The sequence below is a fragment of the Apis cerana genome, linkage group LG7, assembly GCF_029169275.1.
Source record: "Apis cerana isolate GH-2021 linkage group LG7, AcerK_1.0, whole genome shotgun sequence".
NCBI classification, from domain to species: domain Eukaryota; kingdom Metazoa; phylum Arthropoda; class Insecta; order Hymenoptera; family Apidae; genus Apis; species Apis cerana.
The window spans coordinates 8,311,969-8,335,247 of record NC_083858.1 but is presented as its reverse complement, the minus strand read 5'-3'; the positions used below and the strand labels follow the sequence as shown (position 1 = coordinate 8,335,247).

General features: G+C 22.1%; 2 protein-coding genes across 3 annotated transcripts; one reads left to right on the top strand and one right to left on the bottom strand.

Moving 5' to 3' along the window:
- The first annotated feature begins 9,510 nt into the window (after positions 1 to 9,510).
- LOC107993201 (S-adenosylmethionine synthase) lies at positions 9,511 to 17,306 on the top strand. 2 transcript variants are annotated; one of them, XM_017049508.3, is made up of 10 exons: positions 9,511 to 9,680; positions 10,184 to 10,742; positions 11,699 to 11,776; positions 12,025 to 12,147; positions 12,778 to 12,890; positions 14,602 to 14,745; positions 14,965 to 15,183; positions 15,274 to 15,456; positions 15,570 to 15,703; positions 15,831 to 17,306. In XM_017049508.3, the coding sequence occupies exons 2-10, from the start codon at positions 10,628 to 10,630 to the stop codon at positions 15,934 to 15,936; spliced, it is 1,215 nt and encodes a 404-aa protein (XP_016904997.1). In that variant the 5' UTR covers positions 9,511 to 9,680; positions 10,184 to 10,627; the 3' UTR covers positions 15,937 to 17,306. The 2 variants fall into 2 exon arrangements, with proteins under 2 accessions (XP_016904997.1, XP_016904996.1); XM_017049507.3 differs by lacking the exon at positions 12,778 to 12,890 and adding an exon at positions 13,477 to 13,589 and having other exon boundaries at positions 9,514 to 9,680.
- Positions 17,307 to 18,482: 1,176 nt separating this feature from the next.
- LOC107993154 (zinc finger protein 892) lies at positions 18,483 to 22,814 on the bottom strand. Its single transcript, XM_017049423.3, has 5 exons — positions 22,161 to 22,814; positions 20,853 to 21,183; positions 20,486 to 20,758; positions 20,215 to 20,397; positions 18,483 to 20,127 (listed from the first exon to the last, which is right to left on the bottom strand). The coding sequence occupies exons 1-5, from the start codon at positions 22,323 to 22,325 to the stop codon at positions 19,757 to 19,759; spliced, it is 1,323 nt and encodes a 440-aa protein (XP_016904912.1). The 5' UTR covers positions 22,326 to 22,814; the 3' UTR covers positions 18,483 to 19,756.
- Between the last annotated feature and the right edge of the window lie 465 nt (positions 22,815 to 23,279).

Below are 23,279 nucleotides of genomic sequence, written 5' to 3'. Positions count from 1 at the left end.
TTGCCGCTAGGTGAAGACACATTAAAAGAACATTTTCATGTAACATAAATTTTGATATTCATAATATCAATTTTTCTATTTCATTCCATAACAAATAGAGTATTTATATATCAGTATTAATATCTTTCAAATAATATATATATATATATATATTATTATATGAATTTCTTTTTGCTACGAGAATTTGGGAGTCATATCATTGTGGCAGTATTTATATATTTCATTTTTATAGGTAAAATTTATATTATTTTATTTCATTCTTAAAATCAATTCTTTATTTATTATTCACTATTATTATTTAAAATTTTAGAGGAAATAATTTCTCATTTTAATTATAAGATTTGAATAACTATAAAGTCATATGTTGATCTAATATAAAACCTACTAATTTTGTAATAAAAATTATTAATTTTGATATCACAGATATAATTTTTGTTAATTAATGTGATTGATAAATGATTGATAAATGATGTATCGATAAATTCCAGAAATAAAAAAAATAAAAAATATAGTGCGTCAGGAAATGCATTTAATGTTTATTATTAATATTAATATTATACTATTAATATTATATATGAAAAATTAAGTGATGAAATCTTTATACGATATTATTCAATTATATATGCATGTATACATGTTATACCATTCAATTTAATCGGTGGTTAAGAAATCATATGATTCGCGGTATGTTGTTGATAAACTACGATTCTAGGATAAATTACAAGAATTCATTCGTCATCATTATTTCATAACTTTTTCGATATTCAAATCATAAATTCGATAAAAAATAATATTACATTAATATTTCATCATTATGTGCTTTTGAAAAAATAATTATGTTATGTGTAATCTGTCAAAAATAAATGCTAATAAAAATGTTTACTATTCTAAATAAAAACTTGATATTTCAAATCATAGAGTATTTTAAATATTAAAAAAACCATAACAATTTAATTTATTATATTTATATGTAAATAAGACATTCAATAGTATTATGTTATACATTTATAAATATTTTTTCCACATAAACATATTGAGAAGTCTATACTATTTAAAAAAAAATTTACTTTAAAAGAAACAAAAATTTTTTAATAAAAAGATTCTCACCTCTTGAGTTTACATTCGTAAAGTAAATAAAAATAAGAAAATAGAAAGTATATAAAAAAAAAGTGAATAAAAAGATAATGCAATATGAGAAAAAAGTTAAGAATAGAAATGTAATTATTTAAAAATATAGCTCTTTCTTTAATAAAAGCATATTAAATCGAAATAAGTTCTTTTAATATTTAGAAGATTCCTTCTCATCTATTTCGAGCAGCTGGTTGCCTCGTTGAACATCGATCGCATAGTCAGCTTTTTCTGTGTGAAAGACACCAAAATATACATATATGTATATACATTAGGAGAAAGAGAGAGGGAGAAGGAGAGGGAGAGAGGGAAAGAGAGAGAGAGAGAGAGAGAGAGAGAGAGAGAGAGAGAAGAAGTTAGAGAAAACGAGTCATAGTAAGAAAAGAGACGGAATATATCTATCTTTTGTAAACGAAGTGTGAGGCGACAGAACCAAAGGGTTTTCAGGGTCAAGGCAAACTACTCTTTCCTTTCTCTATCATTTTCTATCTTTCACTGTTTATATTCTTTTCTAACATACATAAGCTCAGTGTCATGTATTACTCGAGTCAGTGTCAAGGGTCACTGAACTTTTGATTCGAACTATCTTTGTCACCGTCTTTGCGCATAAAACTTAAATTTTTCTACTAATCTTAATTACAAACAATATGGATAACAGTTTTTACAATTTTTACAATTACTTAAAATTCTGGCTTATTTTAAATTTAATTAAACATTGATTGTCTAATCCCAGATAAAGATTTGTAATTGAAAATATATATAGGATTCGTTTTTATTAAATTAAATTAATTAATTTTTTTATTTTTTTTAAATTTTAAAAAGGAAAATGAAGAAACTGATAAGTTTCCAATTATCTTCACAAGAAAAAAATTATAAATTATATTTTATATAAATCACTTTTATTGAAATAAACATTATAGAAATTGATAATAATATAATAATATAATATAAATATTTTAAGAATGATTTTAGGAATTAAAAAAATTTTTTTATTTGATTTGGTTTTTTTGTTTTTTTTTATTTAATAAAATTTAAAAAAAAATAATTTGAATTGATTTTCTTAATTTACTAATTTTCTGATAATAAATTAATAAAAAGCAATTTAGCACGCAATCAATTTTTTGAATCATTATCAAACAAGTTGCGATAATCAAATTTTTTATTAAAATTTATTAATAAATTTTATTATTGATAGTTTTGTAGTTGTAATTTTGATTTGTATAAACAATATAATATTGATACATTATATATACATTATATAATTTTTATTAATAATTTTTTATTAATTTAAATGATTCAAATTTATTAAATCTTACAATTAAATCTAAATTTTACAATATTTTTGCCATATAAATGAAAAAAATATGATATAATAATGAATATACATATAACTCATTGTATATTTCAGAGATATAGTATCGATTTCTATTTTCAAAATTGATTCAAATATTTTTCATATATTTATTAATTGCTAATTAATAAATATTTATTAATTGAAATTATTTATTAATTATTAATAAATCTTATTTATATTTTTAAATTTTTTATATATTATTATTTTTTATATTATATTATATAATGATTTATAGATACTATTTAGCTCGTCATTTATCATTTATCATTTTTTATTTAATAAGAAAAACTTAAAAATTGGATATAATAATTTACAATTTATGACATTAAAATCTAATTAAATACATCCTAATCCTATTATTCAAAAGTTAAAAATTATAATCTGTTTTATTTCTAGAAAATTCTTAATTACTTAATTTCTTAGTACTAATTAAATATTTAAAAAAAGAAAAATTTTTTCTTCGTTTTTTATAAATGATTTGCGGATGTTTTTTATCTATGTTCTTTATCTTTATTGACATACTATTAAGCATATATAATAAGCAAATTATTACTAAGCATTTAAATAATATATAAATATATTTACTTCCGTTTTATTATTCTTGACTTGTAACAAATTCAAAATTATATGGATTCATTTATTTCTATTAATAATCTCTCTTTATTGATAATATTGTATATTTTTATAATCATAATCAAAAAAAAAAATAGAATAAATGTGCAAGACAACACCCTGACCTATTTTTATTGTAATAGTGATTAGTGAAAATTTTATCATTTTCTAACCGATTTATATTTTTTGGTTTATATTTTCTTCCTACCGTTAAGATAATAAATTATGTTTTGTTAATAAAATAAGAAAGAAAAAAATTGCTTTAATGATATAGCAATCAGTTAATGTCAAACAATATCTTCTCATATGTGTATATAAATTGACCATGAACTACGAACGTTTATAAATTAAATATAGCAATAAAGAATAAGATGGCGATACTAAGCGAAAATAAATGTAATTTTTTAATTTTTTAAATTAAAAGAAAATTAATATTTTTGCTACAACAATCTTACATGTTTTACAAAATAAAAATGTATGTATAAATAATTTTATAATTGTTTTTAATAAAAGTCATAAAAAAACTAATTTGTGAATAAATTCGCCATCTAAAAGTTGCCATCCAATCTTTAATTTATCTCTTGGTATTTAGCCGACAATTGATGGATACGGATAACTGGCATCAACATTTTATTCATAACATATCGCCAATTTAACAGCATCACGACATCGGTACAGAAACTTTCAATTGTCTAAACATAAATATAGACATCATATACATTTCATAATAAGATGAAATGAATAGAAAGTCGATGTCACCGTATGTGCAGCACACGATCGTACTTTGATCGGCGAAAGATTCAGGTTGCTAGCGAAAAGATGTGAGACCATGTCGATAAATGATTGAATTGTTGCCGTTGAATTGGCGCACTGCAATTAAAATACATGTAATTAACATGAATATGCCGATACCGACTGGTTGCCGATCAATTGAGGTGCTGTCAAATGGGCGACGACCTTTACCCAAGTATTGGGTAAAATGGCGGAGGTACTGGGGTAAGATGATCATATTAATTTAATGAATACGATTTTGATATGCGAATAAGTCAATCTTATTATAGTTGGTGTAAAATTTGTATTGAAATAGTTAAAGCATTGTATTCGGTTCTTTAAAGACATATAATTCATGTATATTCGTTATATACTTATTATATTATACTATACTAATGAAACAATAAATAATTTTAAAATATAAAGTGAATTATAAAGTGAATCAATTATGGTAAAATAAAAAGTTCATCTTACCCCATTATTTTATTCCAACCAAACACATGGATAAATAAAATATCAATATATATATCAAAGTAAAATTGAGACTTAAAATTCTATTGTTAATTTATAAAAAAATGTCAATGTTTTTGTGAAATATCTAAATAATGGTATCAAAAATTTAAAAAAAAATATTAAATGGATTAAAACTTATGTAACGTATGAAACTGAAATCGCTACTTTTTTCAAAATATCGATTCATTTTAATACCTATGTCTGACATTATTTGGTATACAAAATTAAAATTTGTAGATTGATATTAATGATTGATAGTATCGATATGATATCGATCTCAATATTAATTATGTATACATATATTATGTATATATATATATATTATTGGCCATGAAGATTCTGATATTTTATTAAATTTAAAATAAGAATATTATATGAATATAATTAAAATTACACAAATTAATAATGTACAAATTAAAGATAAATCAATTTTACTTGTATTATTTTTTTGTCACTGTTTGAATTGATTTTTGTATTAGTTTAAAAAAACAAAATCATTTTCGTAATATTTAATATATAATATGCATATATTAATAAATATAATATTACAACATGATAGATAATTTATATATATATATATATATATATATAGAAATTCTTATTAGAGACAATATTTTACTATTCTTATTATTATATGTGTATACGTATACTTATATGAGAATACATATGTATATTAATTAAAATAATGTATTAAAAATTGCACGATTTAAAATACTTTTTAGATACTTTTAATGTATCATTTTTTACACGATCTTTTTGAAAAATATAATATAACTGTAAATGTAGTCTTGAAATACTAAAATAATAATAAAAAACCATTGACAATACTAGATACATATAGTGTGTCATTCAAGTTAAAAAGTCAATAAGTCAACGAAAAGTCAATTCAACAAAGCGTTTGGTACGGTTAAAATTTTAAAGTAAGATACCTTATGTCAACATATACTTACTATGTTCTTCTCAATAGATAAAAAAAAAATGATCTTGTCTATATGAATATATACGAATTGAAGGTAGGATATTTTACTAACAATATACTACAATATATCACATTACTATACAAAATGTGTAATATTTTGAAAATAATAATAATAATTCGATTGAAAAATGTTCTGAAAAATGAAATATTTCTACACTGATATTATAATATACAATTTATCTATTCAAATAATCTTAAAATATATTTTTTAATTGAATATATATTTTATTAAATTGAATTTAAAACATATAAACAAGTATAAATAATTTTTAATAAAATTAAAAATTAAAAATCAAATAATAATTTTAATTTTAATTTAATTTTAATTTTATATTAAATAATAAAGTTATGAAATTCAATATGCAATAATATTTATTATTAATAATAATGCGATATAAATCGTTTTAAATAGAATTCTAAGAATGCTAGTTCAAAAACGTATCAGTTCAATGAACTCCGAAACGATATTGATTTCATACGTCCAAGGGACGTTTAATATGATATTCTTAATCATCAACAGTGATCCAATGAATTGAATTATCTTTTAAAAATTATTACTAAAAGAATGTCATTCAAACAATAAATATTTGAAAAGTATCAATGAAATTTTTAATAATGGATCTATATTTATGAAAATGATTTAAACTTAATATAATTTGTTTGTATAAATATAATTAAAATGATGGAAACAGAAAAATATAAAATATTTTCATATCTTTTAGATAAATAATTCTTAATATTATATATTATAATATCTGAATATAATTATATATAAATATTATTATATATATTATTATATTAAATATATATTCAATTAAAAATATAAATATCTATTATATATATATCGAAAACGAAAAAATTACACATAAACTTTATCGTAAAACTAGAAAATAAATTTTTATGAAGATAATAGATAATAAAAATAAAATTATTAGTTGAGTTTAAAATATTTTTCGACAAATTTTCAAAAGATACAAGATACCAGAAAATGTAATTAGAACAAAAAAAGGAAAAAATCTTGTAAGTTCATGAGAATCAATCATCAGAATGCGAAAGAAATAAAAAAAAATTATTTATATATTAATATGAAATTAAAAAAAAATTATCAATTTGTCATTAGGGATCACTCCGATTAAATTTCGCAGATTAAATTAATAAGACAACAATCTATGATTTTTTCCAAATTGTTAAAAATTAAAAAAAAGATGTTATGTCACAGTTTTTCTGATCACTATAAAATATAAATATACAATGTATTAGATCAAATAAAAATAAATCAAAAAAATAAAGCAAATCATTTAATTAAATGAATTAAAAATTAATGTTTTGAAACAAGCAAAAATTGTAAAAAATTAATATGTATAACATCATTTATTAAAATGTTGATTTACATTTAGAAATATCGATGTTTTTTATTTTGTTATATGACATAATTTTCATTTAAAATTAATATCTATATAATTTTCAGTTTGAATAATAAAAAATGCTTATTTATTTCATTATTATTTAATATAATAATAAATAATAAGATAAAATTATTTATTATTATCAGATATTATTTAAGAAATAAATAAACTTTTTTCACTCTTATTATTATTATTTTTTTTACTTTTTTTAATTTTCATTATTGTTTTTTCTTGTTTTTTTTAATGTAAATAGTAAGCGTTAGTTTAAGTATACAAGCAATTTTATATTGCATATTGTAATGTGATTTTAATCGTATTTTTACAAATTTACTAACAAATCTATAATAATTAATTATATTAATTGTCATTTTAACAATAGTTTTTTTATTTTTAAATATGTTTAATATGATATAAAACTTGAATCAAGAAAATATATATTTAATTAAAATTCGTTGAACCATACAATCAATTGAACATAAACGACCGATATCATTACATTAAAAAAAAAATGATAAAAAACAATGATTAAAATAAGTGTTAATATTTATTATTTATAAAATATTGAATTTATTTTTCACACGCTTTATTTAATAAAACTTATTAATTATAATAATATCTAATTTCAGATAATAATATTCAAATGACTTTCAGTTATTTTTATAAGCATATTATATAATATTTATAATAATTATATCGATTAACAAAAATAAACTATATGTTATAACACATATGTATATATATATATATATATGTAAGTAGTTTATAAGTTTATATATATATATAAGTTTATATATATGTAAGTAGTTTTTCTAAAAATTCCATATTATGTACATAGTCATATAAATTTGAGAAGATAATATTTCACAAAATGTAGAATTTCATTTCTATAAATTATTTAATAATTAAGTTGATAAATATTATCTATATAATAAATAAATAATAAGCGAATTGTAAACAAAATAAAATGTTATAACACAAACTGGAAATCTTAGAAGAAAATTACAATATAAAATTTAAATTTCATAGACATTTCATTACTTAAATAAAAAGATATTTAATTGCAAAAAAAGAAATGCTTGCTTGCAATTTATGCATGTCTCATGTTTAGTTGTCTCAGTGATATTCAGACTGTTCTATGATTTCACTCTGAAAAAATTACACATAACTACGTTTCTTTTTTCTTTTTATTAAGAATTGCATGTTTATAGAATGAGATAATACAGATATAAAATAAATGTATAGATTGCACGTGTCTTCTACAAAAAGGAAAAACCGCAAGTACGATTAGTATAATAGAATGTAATTACGTACGTGATATTATAGTATCGTAAGATTAATTCAATTTGATAAAGAAAGTTGCATTACAAACATTACAAACATAAATTAAAAATTAAAAATAAAATATCAATGAAAAATTAATATGAATCAACAATTTTAATACATTAGTTCTATTATTAAATTAATTTTCATAAAATTAACAAAATAAATAATTTTAATTTTTATTATTTATACAAAAAAAAATTAATACTAAATATAATTTAAAAAAAAATTATGATTTCATTTCATAATTTAAAATCTTTATATTATTATTATTATTATTATTATTATTATTAATAAAATAACTAAATATAAAATTATAATTATAAAATATAAAATATAAATATAAAATTAATTATAACAATTAAAATAAAAATTTAAAATTTTCAAAAAATATAATTATATATATATATATTTATATCATAAATTTTATTGTAAAAATGTAAAAAATATAAAAGTTTCTACATATAGAAAGATTTATAAAAAATTTGCTCAATTTTAAATAATTTAATGTTGATATAATATTATTTTATTATTTTATTGTATAATATTATTTTATTAATAGAAAAAGAGCAAAAATATAAAGCTAAATAATGATCTTTAATTTAAATAAAAAATATAAAATTCAAATATGAATGATAAAATCTATTTTTATTAATTTTTTAAATAAAAAAAAATATTAATTTTGAAATTTAAATTGATTTATTTACGAACTGAAATACTTTAGAAATCGATTTATGATTAAATAATATGATGCAATAATAATAGATAATAGAAAATTTATTTATCAATCTTTTTATTTGTATATATTTAATATTAAATTATTTTAATATTTTTTTACTTTTTACTATTAATTTTTAACAAGATGAAATTTTTATGAAAACTTTTATAAAATTAACTTTAAAAAAATAACTAAAAGAATGCAAACATTTGCATTGAAATACATTTTGAAATACATATATATATATATATATATATATTATAATATTATATAATAAAAATATATTAAATACATCTTATATATATTATATATAATATTATATATATATATTACTATCAATGTTTTGTTAACGAAACATGTTTACTGAAAATGATTAACGAAATTGATTATTTTTCATTATTCATTTCATCAGTTCTTACAAATTTTCTTTTTCTTTTCAATTTCATTATCCTCTTTCTTTAATTATGTATAGAATTTTTCTTTTTCTTGAAAGTAACAGAATTTGCAAAAAATATCTTATCGTTTTATTATTTTACTCTATGAGTCTTTAATATCTTTTTAAGAATTTGTGCAATTATATATACATAAATACTTACTTCGTGCAACATGCATTACTATGAATGCTTTCTTCAACCCCACTCAAGTATTTCTCAACTTGGAGGGAGATGCTACAACATATAAAAGTCCGAATGATACATCTACTCAGTAGCAATTCTGTTCTTTCGAAGAAAATATACAAAACGTACAGCAGTTTGATAATTCAAGTCGGCTTGAACTCAAAGCTCAAAGTTCAATATACAATTATCCGGTTATTCTTTGAAAGTTTTCCATTCGAATAACCAGTGATTTTCTATAGAATCAAGACGCTATATTAACGAGGTGACGAATATTTTTAATTTGATTAAGATAATGGTTCGTATGGGAGATTATAAATTCACATGAGTGTGTTATCAGTGAAAATATGTGATCATTAAAAATCACGAATGTTTCGTTATATTAATTTCATTTAATATAAAAACTTTTAAGCTTTTACATAAAGTTTATTAAATATAAAGCTATTTTGCTCTTACACACACACATACATATATATACATTTGCATAGAGAAAAAAAAAATATATCGATAGAAAAATATAATTCTAGATAAAAGATTTTTTAAAGATTTTTCTTTTTTTAAATATTATTTTTACATTTTTAAATATTAAGAAAAATACCTATATTTTATACTCTTATTTTTATTAAATATTATTAATTGAGATAATAATATATTGATTGTTTATATAAACAATTTTGAATTATTTTTAAAATCATAGTATTAATTAAATTATTGAATTATAATTGTAAAATGTAGAAAAAAAATAAAATGTGATTTTTTTTCTTACAGGAATATTAAATATCGGGATTAAACATCAAAACGTGAAAAGTAAAAACAAAATCCATACAAATCTAATCGAATTCCGCGCCGATCATCATCTCCTGGGTGATAGAGTGTCACGTGACTCGAAATTAGCCGAACGAAACGAAGGTACCGAGGTTATAAATAGCGGTCACTACAGAGTGGGGAGTCTCTTTTACTTTCTACACTGTACAATAGTGCATTTGCTCCGCGCTTGTCTGACTATTACGTTTTGTGCTGTGCTGGTGTAAGGTTCGCTCGTGCGAAACCAAAGTAGGATATAAAGTTCGGACTAAACTTTCTCATTTTCTCTAAGTATTAGCGACATCGAACGAGCTGAACGTGTCAATAAAATTGCAACACGTGGCCAAAGTATTGGAACGCAGACAAAAGAAACCGAAGTCTATATCCACGATCACGAAAAGAAAGAAAATGCCGGAGACCGCTCATCACATGAACGGATATGCTAACGGGCATACACCACCCGAGCTACAACAGGAAGGCAGTTTTCTCTTCACTTCGGAGTCCGTTGGTGAAGGCCATCCAGGTAGGAACCTTAAAAAGCATGCGTTCACCTCATGACTCTTCTGTATTTCCGATGTTGTACGACTTCGTCTTGAGTTCCATGTCGGAGAGCCGCGTGTGCCGCCATGAAACTCGATGAACGGATCATACATATATACCGTGTGCGCACGCCGCAATTCTACCCTTCCTTCCCGCTTTCTTACTTTCCTTAAAAGCTTCGAAATGTGGGGATGGTATTACATTGCGATTTATTCATTATTCAAATTCCCTTTTTAATATCTATAAAATATCAAATATTGATTCATTTAAATACTAAAACTATATTTTTTTAAAATTGATATCAAGCAGAAGCGAATATGTACTCCGGCGTCGCCATGTGCTTCTTAATATTACAATTTATGATTTTTAATTTTTTATTCTTATATGTATTTTTTCTTACATATACATTAAAATTTTTTTCTTAATCTAATTATATGTTTTTAAGTTATTAAAATTAAATATAATTATATTTTTATATAATTCATCAATTTTTTATATTACTTATCTACTAATTATCTTTTACACGTGTAAACTCTAAAGTAATTAATATTTATTTAATCATGAATTTATATTAAACTATAATAACTTTTTTAATTCGTATTATTTACTATTTTAAAATATATAATTTAAAGTAAAATTAAAATTTTTTATTGATTAAAATGATTAAATATTGTTTGATTTATTATAGAATAGATCTTATAATATTAATTTCAATAATGCATTTTAATAAAATTTTGTAAACGTGTATCAAGTTTGAATCAATTAATAATATAGCATATATTTGATTTTATGATTATGCAATTGTTTCTATGAATATGTTTTATTTAATTTTATGAAATTCACACATATATGAATAAAAACAGTCAATTATTCATAATTTTAAAAAAATTTTATTTATTTTATAATTATAAGCAATTTTATTTTTTTTTCTTTTTTTAGATAAAATGTGTGATCAAATAAGTGATGCTATTTTAGATGCACATTTAAAGCAAGATCCGAATGCAAAAGTGGCTTGTGGTGAGTTTTCTTAAAATGATTTTAATTTTTTTAATGACTTGAAGCAGTTGGTGCTATAACCTCTATTTATAAATTAGTTACTATGACCTTGAGTTAATTTTGAATCATAGAATTCTGAAGGGACCTAGTACTTAATATAATATATATAACTTAACTTATTATTACTAAATATAAAATATTTTTATCAAATTATAATCTTTATATTTATATATGTGTATATATATATATCATATTTTTAAATTATTTAGAGACTGTGACAAAAACAGGAATGGTTTTATTATGTGGAGAAATTACATCAAAAGCTGTGGTAGATTATCAAAAAATTGTTCGGGATACTGTTAAACACATTGGATATGATGATTCTTCAAAAGGTAAAAAATATTTTTATTTATTCTTTAGGTTTCCTCTTTTCAGTGATGTATGTTTGTTAAATCCCTTGCAACCCTTACAATTTTGTTAAATTTATTTTATCTATACATCTAAAACATTTAAAAATTTCCTTGCTAACATAAAAAATTTCTAACTTATATATATATATATGCCCTGTGGCCGGATGATATTTTTATTATCTTATCCTTCATAAAATTCGCCTCATTTGGTTCTTTAGAATTAAATTTTATAAATACACGATCGAATCATGGCACGAAAGCTTCCAGCTTTAAATATAAAAATTTTTAGAATGCTTCTTTTATTTATTAAATTAAAAAATATATTTTTGTACAATATATATGTATAATATATATGTATATACACACACATACAAACATACACACATATACATATATATATATATATATATACATATATATAAAAGAATAATGAAAAATTTCAAGTTCTTATAAAAAGATGTGCTTTACGCTACATACACGTTAATAAATTGTTGGAGAAAATTCCATGACTCGATCGATTGGATGACCAATATCCTGTTCATTATCTTTCGGAAAAAATAAATAAAAGAACACGTATGAATATGTAACGTAAGCATATCATGATCGTGGCAGGATTCGATTGGCATACGTTGAACCTTTTGGTGGCGATCGAACAACAATCTCCAAATATCGCTGATGGTGTTCATTTGGCCAGGGAAGAGAAGGACTTGGGTGCAGGTGATCAGGTACATAACCCATTCTCAGCCCGTGCCGCAGAGCAGCCATACAATTCATTAACATACTCTTTTATTTTTTGTTTTTTTTTGTTTTTTTATTTTTTTAAATTTTTTTGTCCTCTTCTTTCTTTCTTATAATGTATTTTATAGAATTCTTACACATATATTTCCTTATGTTATGTGTGAATGAGTGAATCTGTGTTTACAAATAAGTATTATAATTATACAAATATAAATTATATATTTTATAATATAGAAATTTTATTAGGAAGTTTCATATATAAATAAATACTATAATAATTATTATAACAAAATATATTAATCTATATAAAAATATATTTTATTTTGAATATTTTAGTTAGGCTTTAAAATTATATATAATATTAATTGTAAAAAAATTTATATGGTATTATTATATATTAAAATAACTTATATTTTCAATTTCTTTCCAAAGCAAAAAGGTAACACTATTATTATGAAATATTATTGAAATAGCAGAATAAACTGGAATATGATACAGTGAAACATCAGTATAATGAAAGTGTTGATGTTCATGGTAGAGAATATTTATATCTCATTCATATAATTTCTGCAGGTTTTGACTTCAAGCTCTGCAGTGTTTTATTGGCGCTTGATGCTCAATCACCAAATATTGCAGCAGGAGTTCATGAAAACCGTAGTGATGAAGAAGTTGGCGCAGGAGATCAGGTCAATTAGTATTCTGATCTGTTCATTCGAGTTTTCTGTTCTTCTTTTTGTTCTATTGCCTAGCATAGTTGCTCCTATTTAGTTTCCTGAATAATGTATATATATTTGTTTTCCCTATTTTCAATTGTTTTCTATGTATAGTAGTAATAGAAAATTCTTATATCATTATTATATATTTGTAGATATATATTTAGTTTTAATAGTAGTATCGTATAGCTTATTCTTTTTTCATGTTTCTTCTTGTTATATAGGTTTATTATATCAACTTCTCATTTCTTAGTAATAGTTAATTGTTGTTCATAGTTATTATGAAAGCATGTATACACTATTAGAACTTACCTGATAACTTAGAATATATTTCTTTTTTAATATTTCTTCTATTATCTTATTAATTTATCATCTGATTGTTTGTGCTAAAAAAATGATTTTACAATATGTTGTAATATTGTTTGTTAATACTTATTCTTTCTTAAAAATTCTTTATAAATATATATAATATTTGTTAACATTTTATTTATTTCATGATTATATTTAAATTTTTTCTGTATACTGAAGTAATTTCTTTGCTGATTCAAAATCCAATGTATTTTAATTAGTTTTGAAAATTTCACCTTCTCAAATTTATATTATTATTTTATTATTATATATATTAATATATATTCTGTAAATAGTAACACAATATTTTATTACATAACAAAAATTATTAATTTAAAAAATATTGTATATAGTTATCCCAATATTGATTAGTAATTCTGCTCTGTGTGACACCTTTCTTGTATTTTATTAAGTGAATCTTATAATTTATCATATATTTAGTTATGTGCAAATTCTAAATGTGAATTAACATATTGAAACTGTATGTTGTGTGCACGTTATTACTTTATTAATGCTTAATCTTTTATATTAAGAATTTACATAATATTGCAAATTAATTAAAAGCACAATAAATCTTTTTTCTGCTTCAAGTTTATATTTTATAAATTTTAGTTTATAACTCAAATTATTATCTCAGGGTCTGATGTTTGGATATGCAACAGATGAAACTGATGAATGTATGCCATTAACTGTTGTCCTGGCACATAAATTAAATCAGAAAATTGCAGAATTAAGGCGAAGTGGAGAATTATGGTGGGCAAGACCAGATTCAAAAACACAAGTATGATTATTAATAAATTGAAGCAATATATATTTTAATAATATTTAAATAAATTTAATAATTTACATTAATATTTACAATGATGTCATATAGTATTTGCTACTCTTGAGTGCCATGATGTAATATATATTACTGAGAATAATAATAATTATTATAAATTATATATATATATATTTTTGAATATATTTTATTTCTGATATTTTGAAAATTATAAAATAGGTCACTTGTGAATATGTAATGGATCATGGTGCCTGTGTACCTATAAGGGTTCATACTGTTGTAGTGTCATTGCAACATAGTGAAAAAATTTGTTTGGAAGATTTACGTAAAGTAGTTATGGAAAAAATTATCAAAGAAGTAATTCCAGGAAGGTATTTAGATGATAAAACAATCTTCCATGTTAATCCTTGTGGATTATTTATTATTGGTGGTCCACAGGTAAAGTACATATTTTTTATATTCGATTAATTAATAATTTCAAATTAATTTTTGTAAATTATATTAATATTTGTTTATTTATTACATTAGAGCGATGCGGGTCTTACTGGTCGGAAAATTATAGTTGATACATATGGTGGTTGGGGAGCTCACGGAGGAGGAGCATTTTCTGGCAAAGACTTCACAAAAGTTGATAGATCTGCTGCTTATGCAGCAAGATGGGTTGCTAAATCTTTGGTGAAAGCTGGTCTTTGCAGACGATGCCTTGTACAAGTATAAATTACCGATATTTTTATTTTTATTATTATTATTATTAATGAAATATTTATTAATATCTTTGTTTAATATTCTTAATGAAAATATAAATATTTACAACAAATTTTTAGGTTTCTTATGCTATTGGAGTAGCAGAACCTCTTTCAATCACAGTTTTTGATTATGGTACTTCTAAATTATCTCAAAACGAACTTTTAGATATAGTTAATAAAAATTTTGATTTACGACCTGGGAAAATCGTTAAGTGAGTATATATATATTTATCGTAAATAATATTTTAAATATAAATAATTATAAAATTATGATGCATATAATGATAAATAATTAAATTTTATTAAATATTATAAATAGCAATATAATCATTTTTTTAGAGAGTTGAATCTTCGTAATCCTATTTATCAACAAACTAGCACATATGGACATTTCGGTCGAGAAGGATTCACTTGGGAACAACCAAAAACTCTAATTCTCGATTGATGAGAATATAGATAAATCAGTTTGACGTTTCTTATTGTAAAACGTCTATCGTTCTCAATAATCATATATCTCGTAAACGTTCTTCGAGATTTTCCGACCTCCGCGCTACTTCGCCAAGTCCATCAATTCCTTTTGCCAATTTAGTACTAGCAAGAAGAATGACATATTAGGTTTTTCCACATCACGAGATACTTGGTATTATGTGGTATTATAGTACAAATTTTGTTTATCCAGTATGCAGACAAGAGCAGTCAATTTTTCTCCACTATTTGAAAACTGAATTGAAGTTTATCAATCATTAGATATAATGAAACTATTGACAATGAGGAAAAATAAACTAAACTAAACCTGTTATGAGTATCTTATCCTACATATATATTCGTAACAGTAAAGTAGTTTATTCAGTGATGCAATTCATTACTGTGGCTTGTAAGTGGTGTGTGTTGGAAGTAAAAAATGATAAAAGAACAATAATACTTAAAATGAAAAACAATCTATTTCAAAAATGTATAAATTGGCAACATCGGGCCGTGCCTCAAAGCAAATATTTGAGATGAAAACATTCTCTCAAATTTTTAACAGTGTTTTAGTACTTTATATGAACGTACATGAAAGTTTGACCAACTTCCTTTTAGAGAATATTAATGTAATATTTTAATAACTTGTGTTTTTACATATTCTAGCAAATTCAATAATTAATAATAATGGTGCTTTCATGTATGTTTCTTCATTAGAATTATTTATCGTTCGAGTGCAAATATAAACTGGTAACGACTATGTACATTAATTTTAGCAAAGTGGGAAAATGAATTAATTAAAGCGACCAATTATAAAACGAACTTACTTTTTGCATAGTTAAACATTTGTGACATATGCAGTATAATGTTGACGAGGAGTTAATAATATCGCATTTATTTAAATCTGATTGTTAATTAAAACAAAAATTTTTTTAATTATATTTAAATTTAAGTAATGGCGATACTACTAACTCTCATATATTTATATACATATATATATATATTTTTTTCCCTCTTTGCTTTGTTTAATTAGATAATTTTAATAGACATTTTCGATCTTGTAATGTATAGCAAATAATACAAAATCGAATGTTAGACCTTATTTTGTGGAGGTCTAATACAGATCGTGTGGCGGAGCTCGAAAATTATACGATTTTTCCAATTTAGAGTGCGAAGATCTGTGACGTTATCGTATTTTGAACAACAGAAGTGTAAATGTGAAAATTTAGTAAATTCGTTCCGTTAGATTGATGTACCGATCTATCGTGTAATGGTATTGGCAGTGTAAAGATGCACAAGATTATATGCAAATCATAATAAAAAAAGATTTTTTAATAAAATATTAAATTGTCACTGATTTTATTTATTTTTTGCTCCAACTATTTATAATACCTTCTGCGATTCCTCCTGATATTTTATAATTAGATAATTATATAAAATTATTTACATATAAATTGGAGCTCTGTTGCACAGATTGCAAAATTGCAAATTATCTGTCAATAACTTTTGCATTTTCATAATTATTTTTCTTAACAATATTGCAAAGATATAAAAATAAAACTTTCTTTATATATAGCCTATTAGTATTTATTTTCTAATATTCATATATTAATATTTATTTTCTAATATTCATTTTAATGTGAATATGTGTATGATGTAGTATTTTAAAAAATTAAGAATATAATATTATATAATATAAATTATAAAACATTAAAATTTATTACAGATACAATAATTTAAATAAAATATGTTATTTATTTTTATCACAAGTGTATTATATAGTGTCATTTAAAAATTGTGTAAAATTACTTATCCTAGATATATCTTTATTAATATATTAATTATCATTAGTACCAATTATCAACTATTGATATTTAAATACACTGCCTAAAAAGCAGAAAAATATATAGATAAAACTTTGAATATACAAATAAATAATTAGTAAATTGTTATTGTACAAATTTATGTACTATTCTTAATATTATATATCAAATGTGAAATATATCTATGGAATAAATCTCATAATTTTCTGAATATAATCCTTTCTGATAAATTGCAATATTATATTATGATTCAATAAATTGTAATTAAATTTTGAATAATGATAAAAATGACAATTAAAATTAAATAATTTACATTTATTTTTTTCATTTTAATAATTTCATCCATTATAAACTTTTTATGAATTTTAAGAATTTATTCAGTATACTATAATAATATTATGATATTTTATAATAAATAAATTATAATATATCATATACATATGAAATGCAATATTATATATTCCTATCATTATATTTTTAGATATAAGGAAAAATAAAAAAAATTACGATTTTTTTTTGTTAAAATATATTTGCTCTTTTAAAATCACATCTTTGATCTTTTTGGATCAATTTGTTTTTAAATAATTGATTATAATTTTAGCATAAATTTACGAATTATTAATTTTATGCTTTTACTATAATATGTACAATATATTATATATAATTATATTATTTTTAAATTTAATTGGGAATAATCAAAACAATGTAAAAAGACATATAAGATATTTAATTATATTCTTATAATAATATATATATATACATAGAAATTCACGGAATTATATACAATACAGTCATGAAAATATGAATAAAGAAAAAACTTTTTATAAAATATGTTAAAATACTGATTCATAATTTTAACAATATACATTATTGAAATATAATATATACATAATAGTATATAATGAAAAAGAAAAAAAATATCAAATTTGAGATACACATATAAACTTTACATTTCATGAAAGAATTATATTTTATATACTTATAATTTTTTATGCGATTTTAAATATACAAAAATAATATGAAAATAGTATTATTACTAAAATTCCAATATGTAATACAAAATAATAAATAATCAAATTTTGAAATCATATTATGCTTTTCTTAAGAATAAAAAAATCATATAAATATAGATATGATGTATAAATATAGTTCTTTCTTTCAGACATAAATATTTTTTGTTTATAAGATATAAGATGAAAGATGAATGCTTTGCTAAAAATTATATTTGTTTTATAAAAATAAACTTTTATATTAATGTTTCATAATATTTTGAAATATTTAAATATTGATAATTTTGTTATATGCAATATAATTTAATAGCTTTTCGAAACTAATAATCATAAAATAAAATTTTAAATTGAAAATGGGACATACAAATTATATAAATTCTTTTCTATCATTTTACTAATATTTAAAATATTTTTAAGCAATTATTAAAAAACTTAACATATTATTGTATATAAACTAATAATTAAGTCATATTATCAATGTAATAGCTAAAAATTTACTTTTTAAAAAATTATATACATTATATAAATTTTTTAACTTTGAATAATGAATTTAAATAATAAATTAAAAAGAAAAAATTATGTAAAAAAAAATTGTAATATATAAAATTACAATAAGTAAGAAATGTTTTTATCTTAAAATAAAAAAAATTCTAAATCTATGTTTACAAGATTTTTTTTAATTCTGAAGAAAAGCAGAATATGTTATTAAATTTTACCCTTCTATTTCATCTATATGATATAGATATAGAAAAACATAATCAACATAGAATATTATATAGAAATGTATCTGAAATTATAATGAACAAATTAGTGCATAATTATCATTATAGTTAAGATATGTTTTATAAATTATTCTAAGAGATTAAAAAAAATTATATTATTAAAAAAATGTTTATAGAAATATTGCATAATTTTAATTTAATGTTGACTGATATTGTAAACGAGATAATATTTATATCTTAAGATAAATTTAATTTGTTAATATTTTTTTAGGTGCATGAATACGACTGTGTCTTAATAGTGAACTTTTGTCGGTAAAAGATTTTTCACATTCTACACATTTATATGTTCTACCAGTATGTGTAACCAAATGTCTGCTAAGTCCAGATGCATGACAGAAAGCTTTAGGACAAAGTTGACAATGATGCAATTGAATATCATTTGGATCTAATTTTTGATGCCTTCTCATATGTACTTTTAATGCTTCTCTTTGAGTAAAACTTTTATCACAATGTTGACATTGGAATGGTTTTTGACCAGAATGAGTCATGAGATGGCGAAGTAAAATTTCTTTTTGTGCAAAGGCACGATGACAAATATTACAACCAAATGGTTTTTCACCTATATAAAATAATAATAATTTGTAATAATTTTAAAAATAAAAATTTAAATACACATGTTTATTCAATTTTTAAAATAAAATATTACCTGTATGAGTACGTTCATGTCTCACTAAAGCTGATCTAGTAGGAAACCATTTTTCACAAGCTTGACATGTAAAACCTCTTTGTGTAGAATGAACAGACTGATGACTTTTTAACATTATTCTTCTGGTGAATGCTTTTGGACATTTATCACATTGAAATACTTTTAATTCTTCACTTGTTTCAACTGTATAAAAAATTTAGATATATTAAGAAAAAAAAATTTCATAATATAGAAATCATATATATATATATATATATATAATATTTATTACCCATGGTATCACCAATTGGTTGTAATTTTAATGTTTCTCCTTGACTTGAACTATTACTTGTAACTTCCATCATATAAACATTTTTATGATCAGCATTTGCAATTGCTCTTTGTACTTCTTCTGCCTCATCCTCTGATTCTTGTTCTTGTTTAATACGTGATGTACGTATTGTGCAACGTGCTTTAGCAGCACGTTCCTCTGCAGGTACTAATGTGATATTTTCTGGATCTTCTGACATTGTTTCTTCCATCTCTATATTTTCAGAATTCATTCCTATTTAATAAAAATATAATAATTTATAAAATAAACACGGAAAAAAATTATATACTAATTAAATTCTAAAAACAAATAAAAACTTTTAATATACCTAAAATATAACCACCAACAAGTTCTTCTTCTGTGACTTCAATCGGATCTCCATCTTTTTGTCCACTATTACCTTTAATTGAAACTAAATCAGCCAATAATTGTTTAACTTGTTTAGATTTTCCACTATTGGAAGAATCTTTTAATTCATCTCTATTGCTATCCTGACTTTCCCCTTCTTCACTTTGGCCAGTTAATTGTTGAATTAATTTCATATGTTTACGAAGTTTTGCATCAGCAGCTTCACATTTTTTTTTAAATTGATAGGATTTTTCTAATTGATATTTGCATGGATGACAAATCATATTTGGAAGACCATCTTCTTCATAAACCTATAATATATGAAATTTTATTAATTTTCCACTAATATATCAATTGCTTATATACATATATATATATATATATATATATATATATATTACTTATAAACTTATAAAACAAAATACAATATTTAAATTATTGTTCTATATAAAATAATATTATATAAAATAATATTATATTTTATCTTATAATATTTATAATAATTGCTTAAATATTTGCAAATCATTTTTTTTCAGCAATATATAAAAATAAGTTTGTATATTTTTGTTTTAGTTAAGTTATATTAACTTATATTTAAATTATGTTTTATGTTTATTTATATCTCAAGTCTTAAAATTTTGAAACAATAGAGCTAATGAAAATATTAGAAAATTGTATAATGAATTCAAAAAAAATATTCATGATATAAAAATGTTAGTAAAAAGAAATATTAGATATTTTATCTTTTTTATTTGTTACAATTATTTATATCTAAAATAAAAAGAAAAAGTTCAATAGCATATATAAAGTGTCAATATTAATACATTGGCTATAATATTACAGATTTCTATAAATCCATAGGGTAAATGATCTGTAATGCAATGATACGCCTTGTCTAGATTCCTGTAATGAAAGGGAAGGTGGCGTCGACATATCGTGAACGTAAAGTCGATAACTCGGTAAAGCCGGTAGTTGCTTTGCGCAGTGTGTCGCGCGTTGCCCGAGACCTAAAGTTAAATCATAGACGGTTCTATACCTCGTCTGTGGTTAAACGTTTCCTTTATACCTACATCGAATGTGTAAGTGACTCTCACAAATACAGAGCAAAATCAAAGAGTGGGGTAAAAATGAGAGAGAGAGAGAGAGAGACAAAGAGAATCTCACGCAGAGAGATAAACTAGATTCCTATTTTTCGATAAGATTCCTATATACGTACGAAAGATGATTAACTAATGTGATTTTAACTTAAATTTATCACATATTTATTAAATTAAATCTTCTAACTTACCTCCAGATTAACACAAGCCATTATTCGTAAAGATAAGGGAATAGTTTCATCGTCGTAAATCGGCACCATCTCCTCCTCCTTTGCCAAGCACAGTCGGCACAGCTCGTTCACATGAATGATTACGTTACTCGTGCTATCACCCTTTTTTCTGCTGTATGTTTTCATTTTGATGTTCTTTAAAATCTTCTACACGTTCGTTACGTAGATATTTCACCTTTAATGTCGAGGAGAAATAGAGTTTTCCCTGGAAAACCCTGGAGAACGAGACTCAGTCACACACAACGGAATCTATAATGGCGGCGGCGTCGGTTGCGGCGGCAGCGACGATTGACCAATGGCGGACATACGGCGCTGTAGTACAGCAAAGATGGAGAATTGTGAATTTTCTACACGCGGAAAGGAGAAAGATGGTTACGTATAAAAGAGAAACTGCGTCGTTTAGGGTCTTCGTCATCGTAAAGTCGGTAAGGCCGGTAACTATTATTGATTTTCTATTCTTCCCAACGGCGGGAAATAATCTTTCATTTGCTATTATAGCGGCATATTCGAATTTTTTTGTATTTAATGTTTTCACATTATTATATTTCTTATTTCTTATATTAAATTGTTAATTACAAGAAATGATTATCCATGATAACAATAAAGATAGCAATAAATGTATTAATTCTTATTATTTCATAATACTGACTAAAGAAATAATGTTTCGCATTGGACTGCATTCGAACAATGGTTTTCGTAGAATATCGACCGTTCAGAGATACGTATTATAAAAATTTTAATACTTTCTTCATTAATATTATTATAAATAATACAAATAAAGATTATTATTACGATCAAATATATTAATTATGATATAATTTCTATATTTTTAATGTATAGCAATTATAGATAGTAATATTAACATTTTCATTATCCGACTCTCTTGGTAAGAAATTAGATTATATATATATATATATATATATTATGTGTATATATATATATATATATATATATGTTTAACTGCTATGTTTTTATTATGTAAAATTGTTTAAATGAACATACTAAACATATGTACTTAATATACTTAATTATTCTTGTTTCTATTAATAATTTATTTCATAATATACTATTTGATTTTTT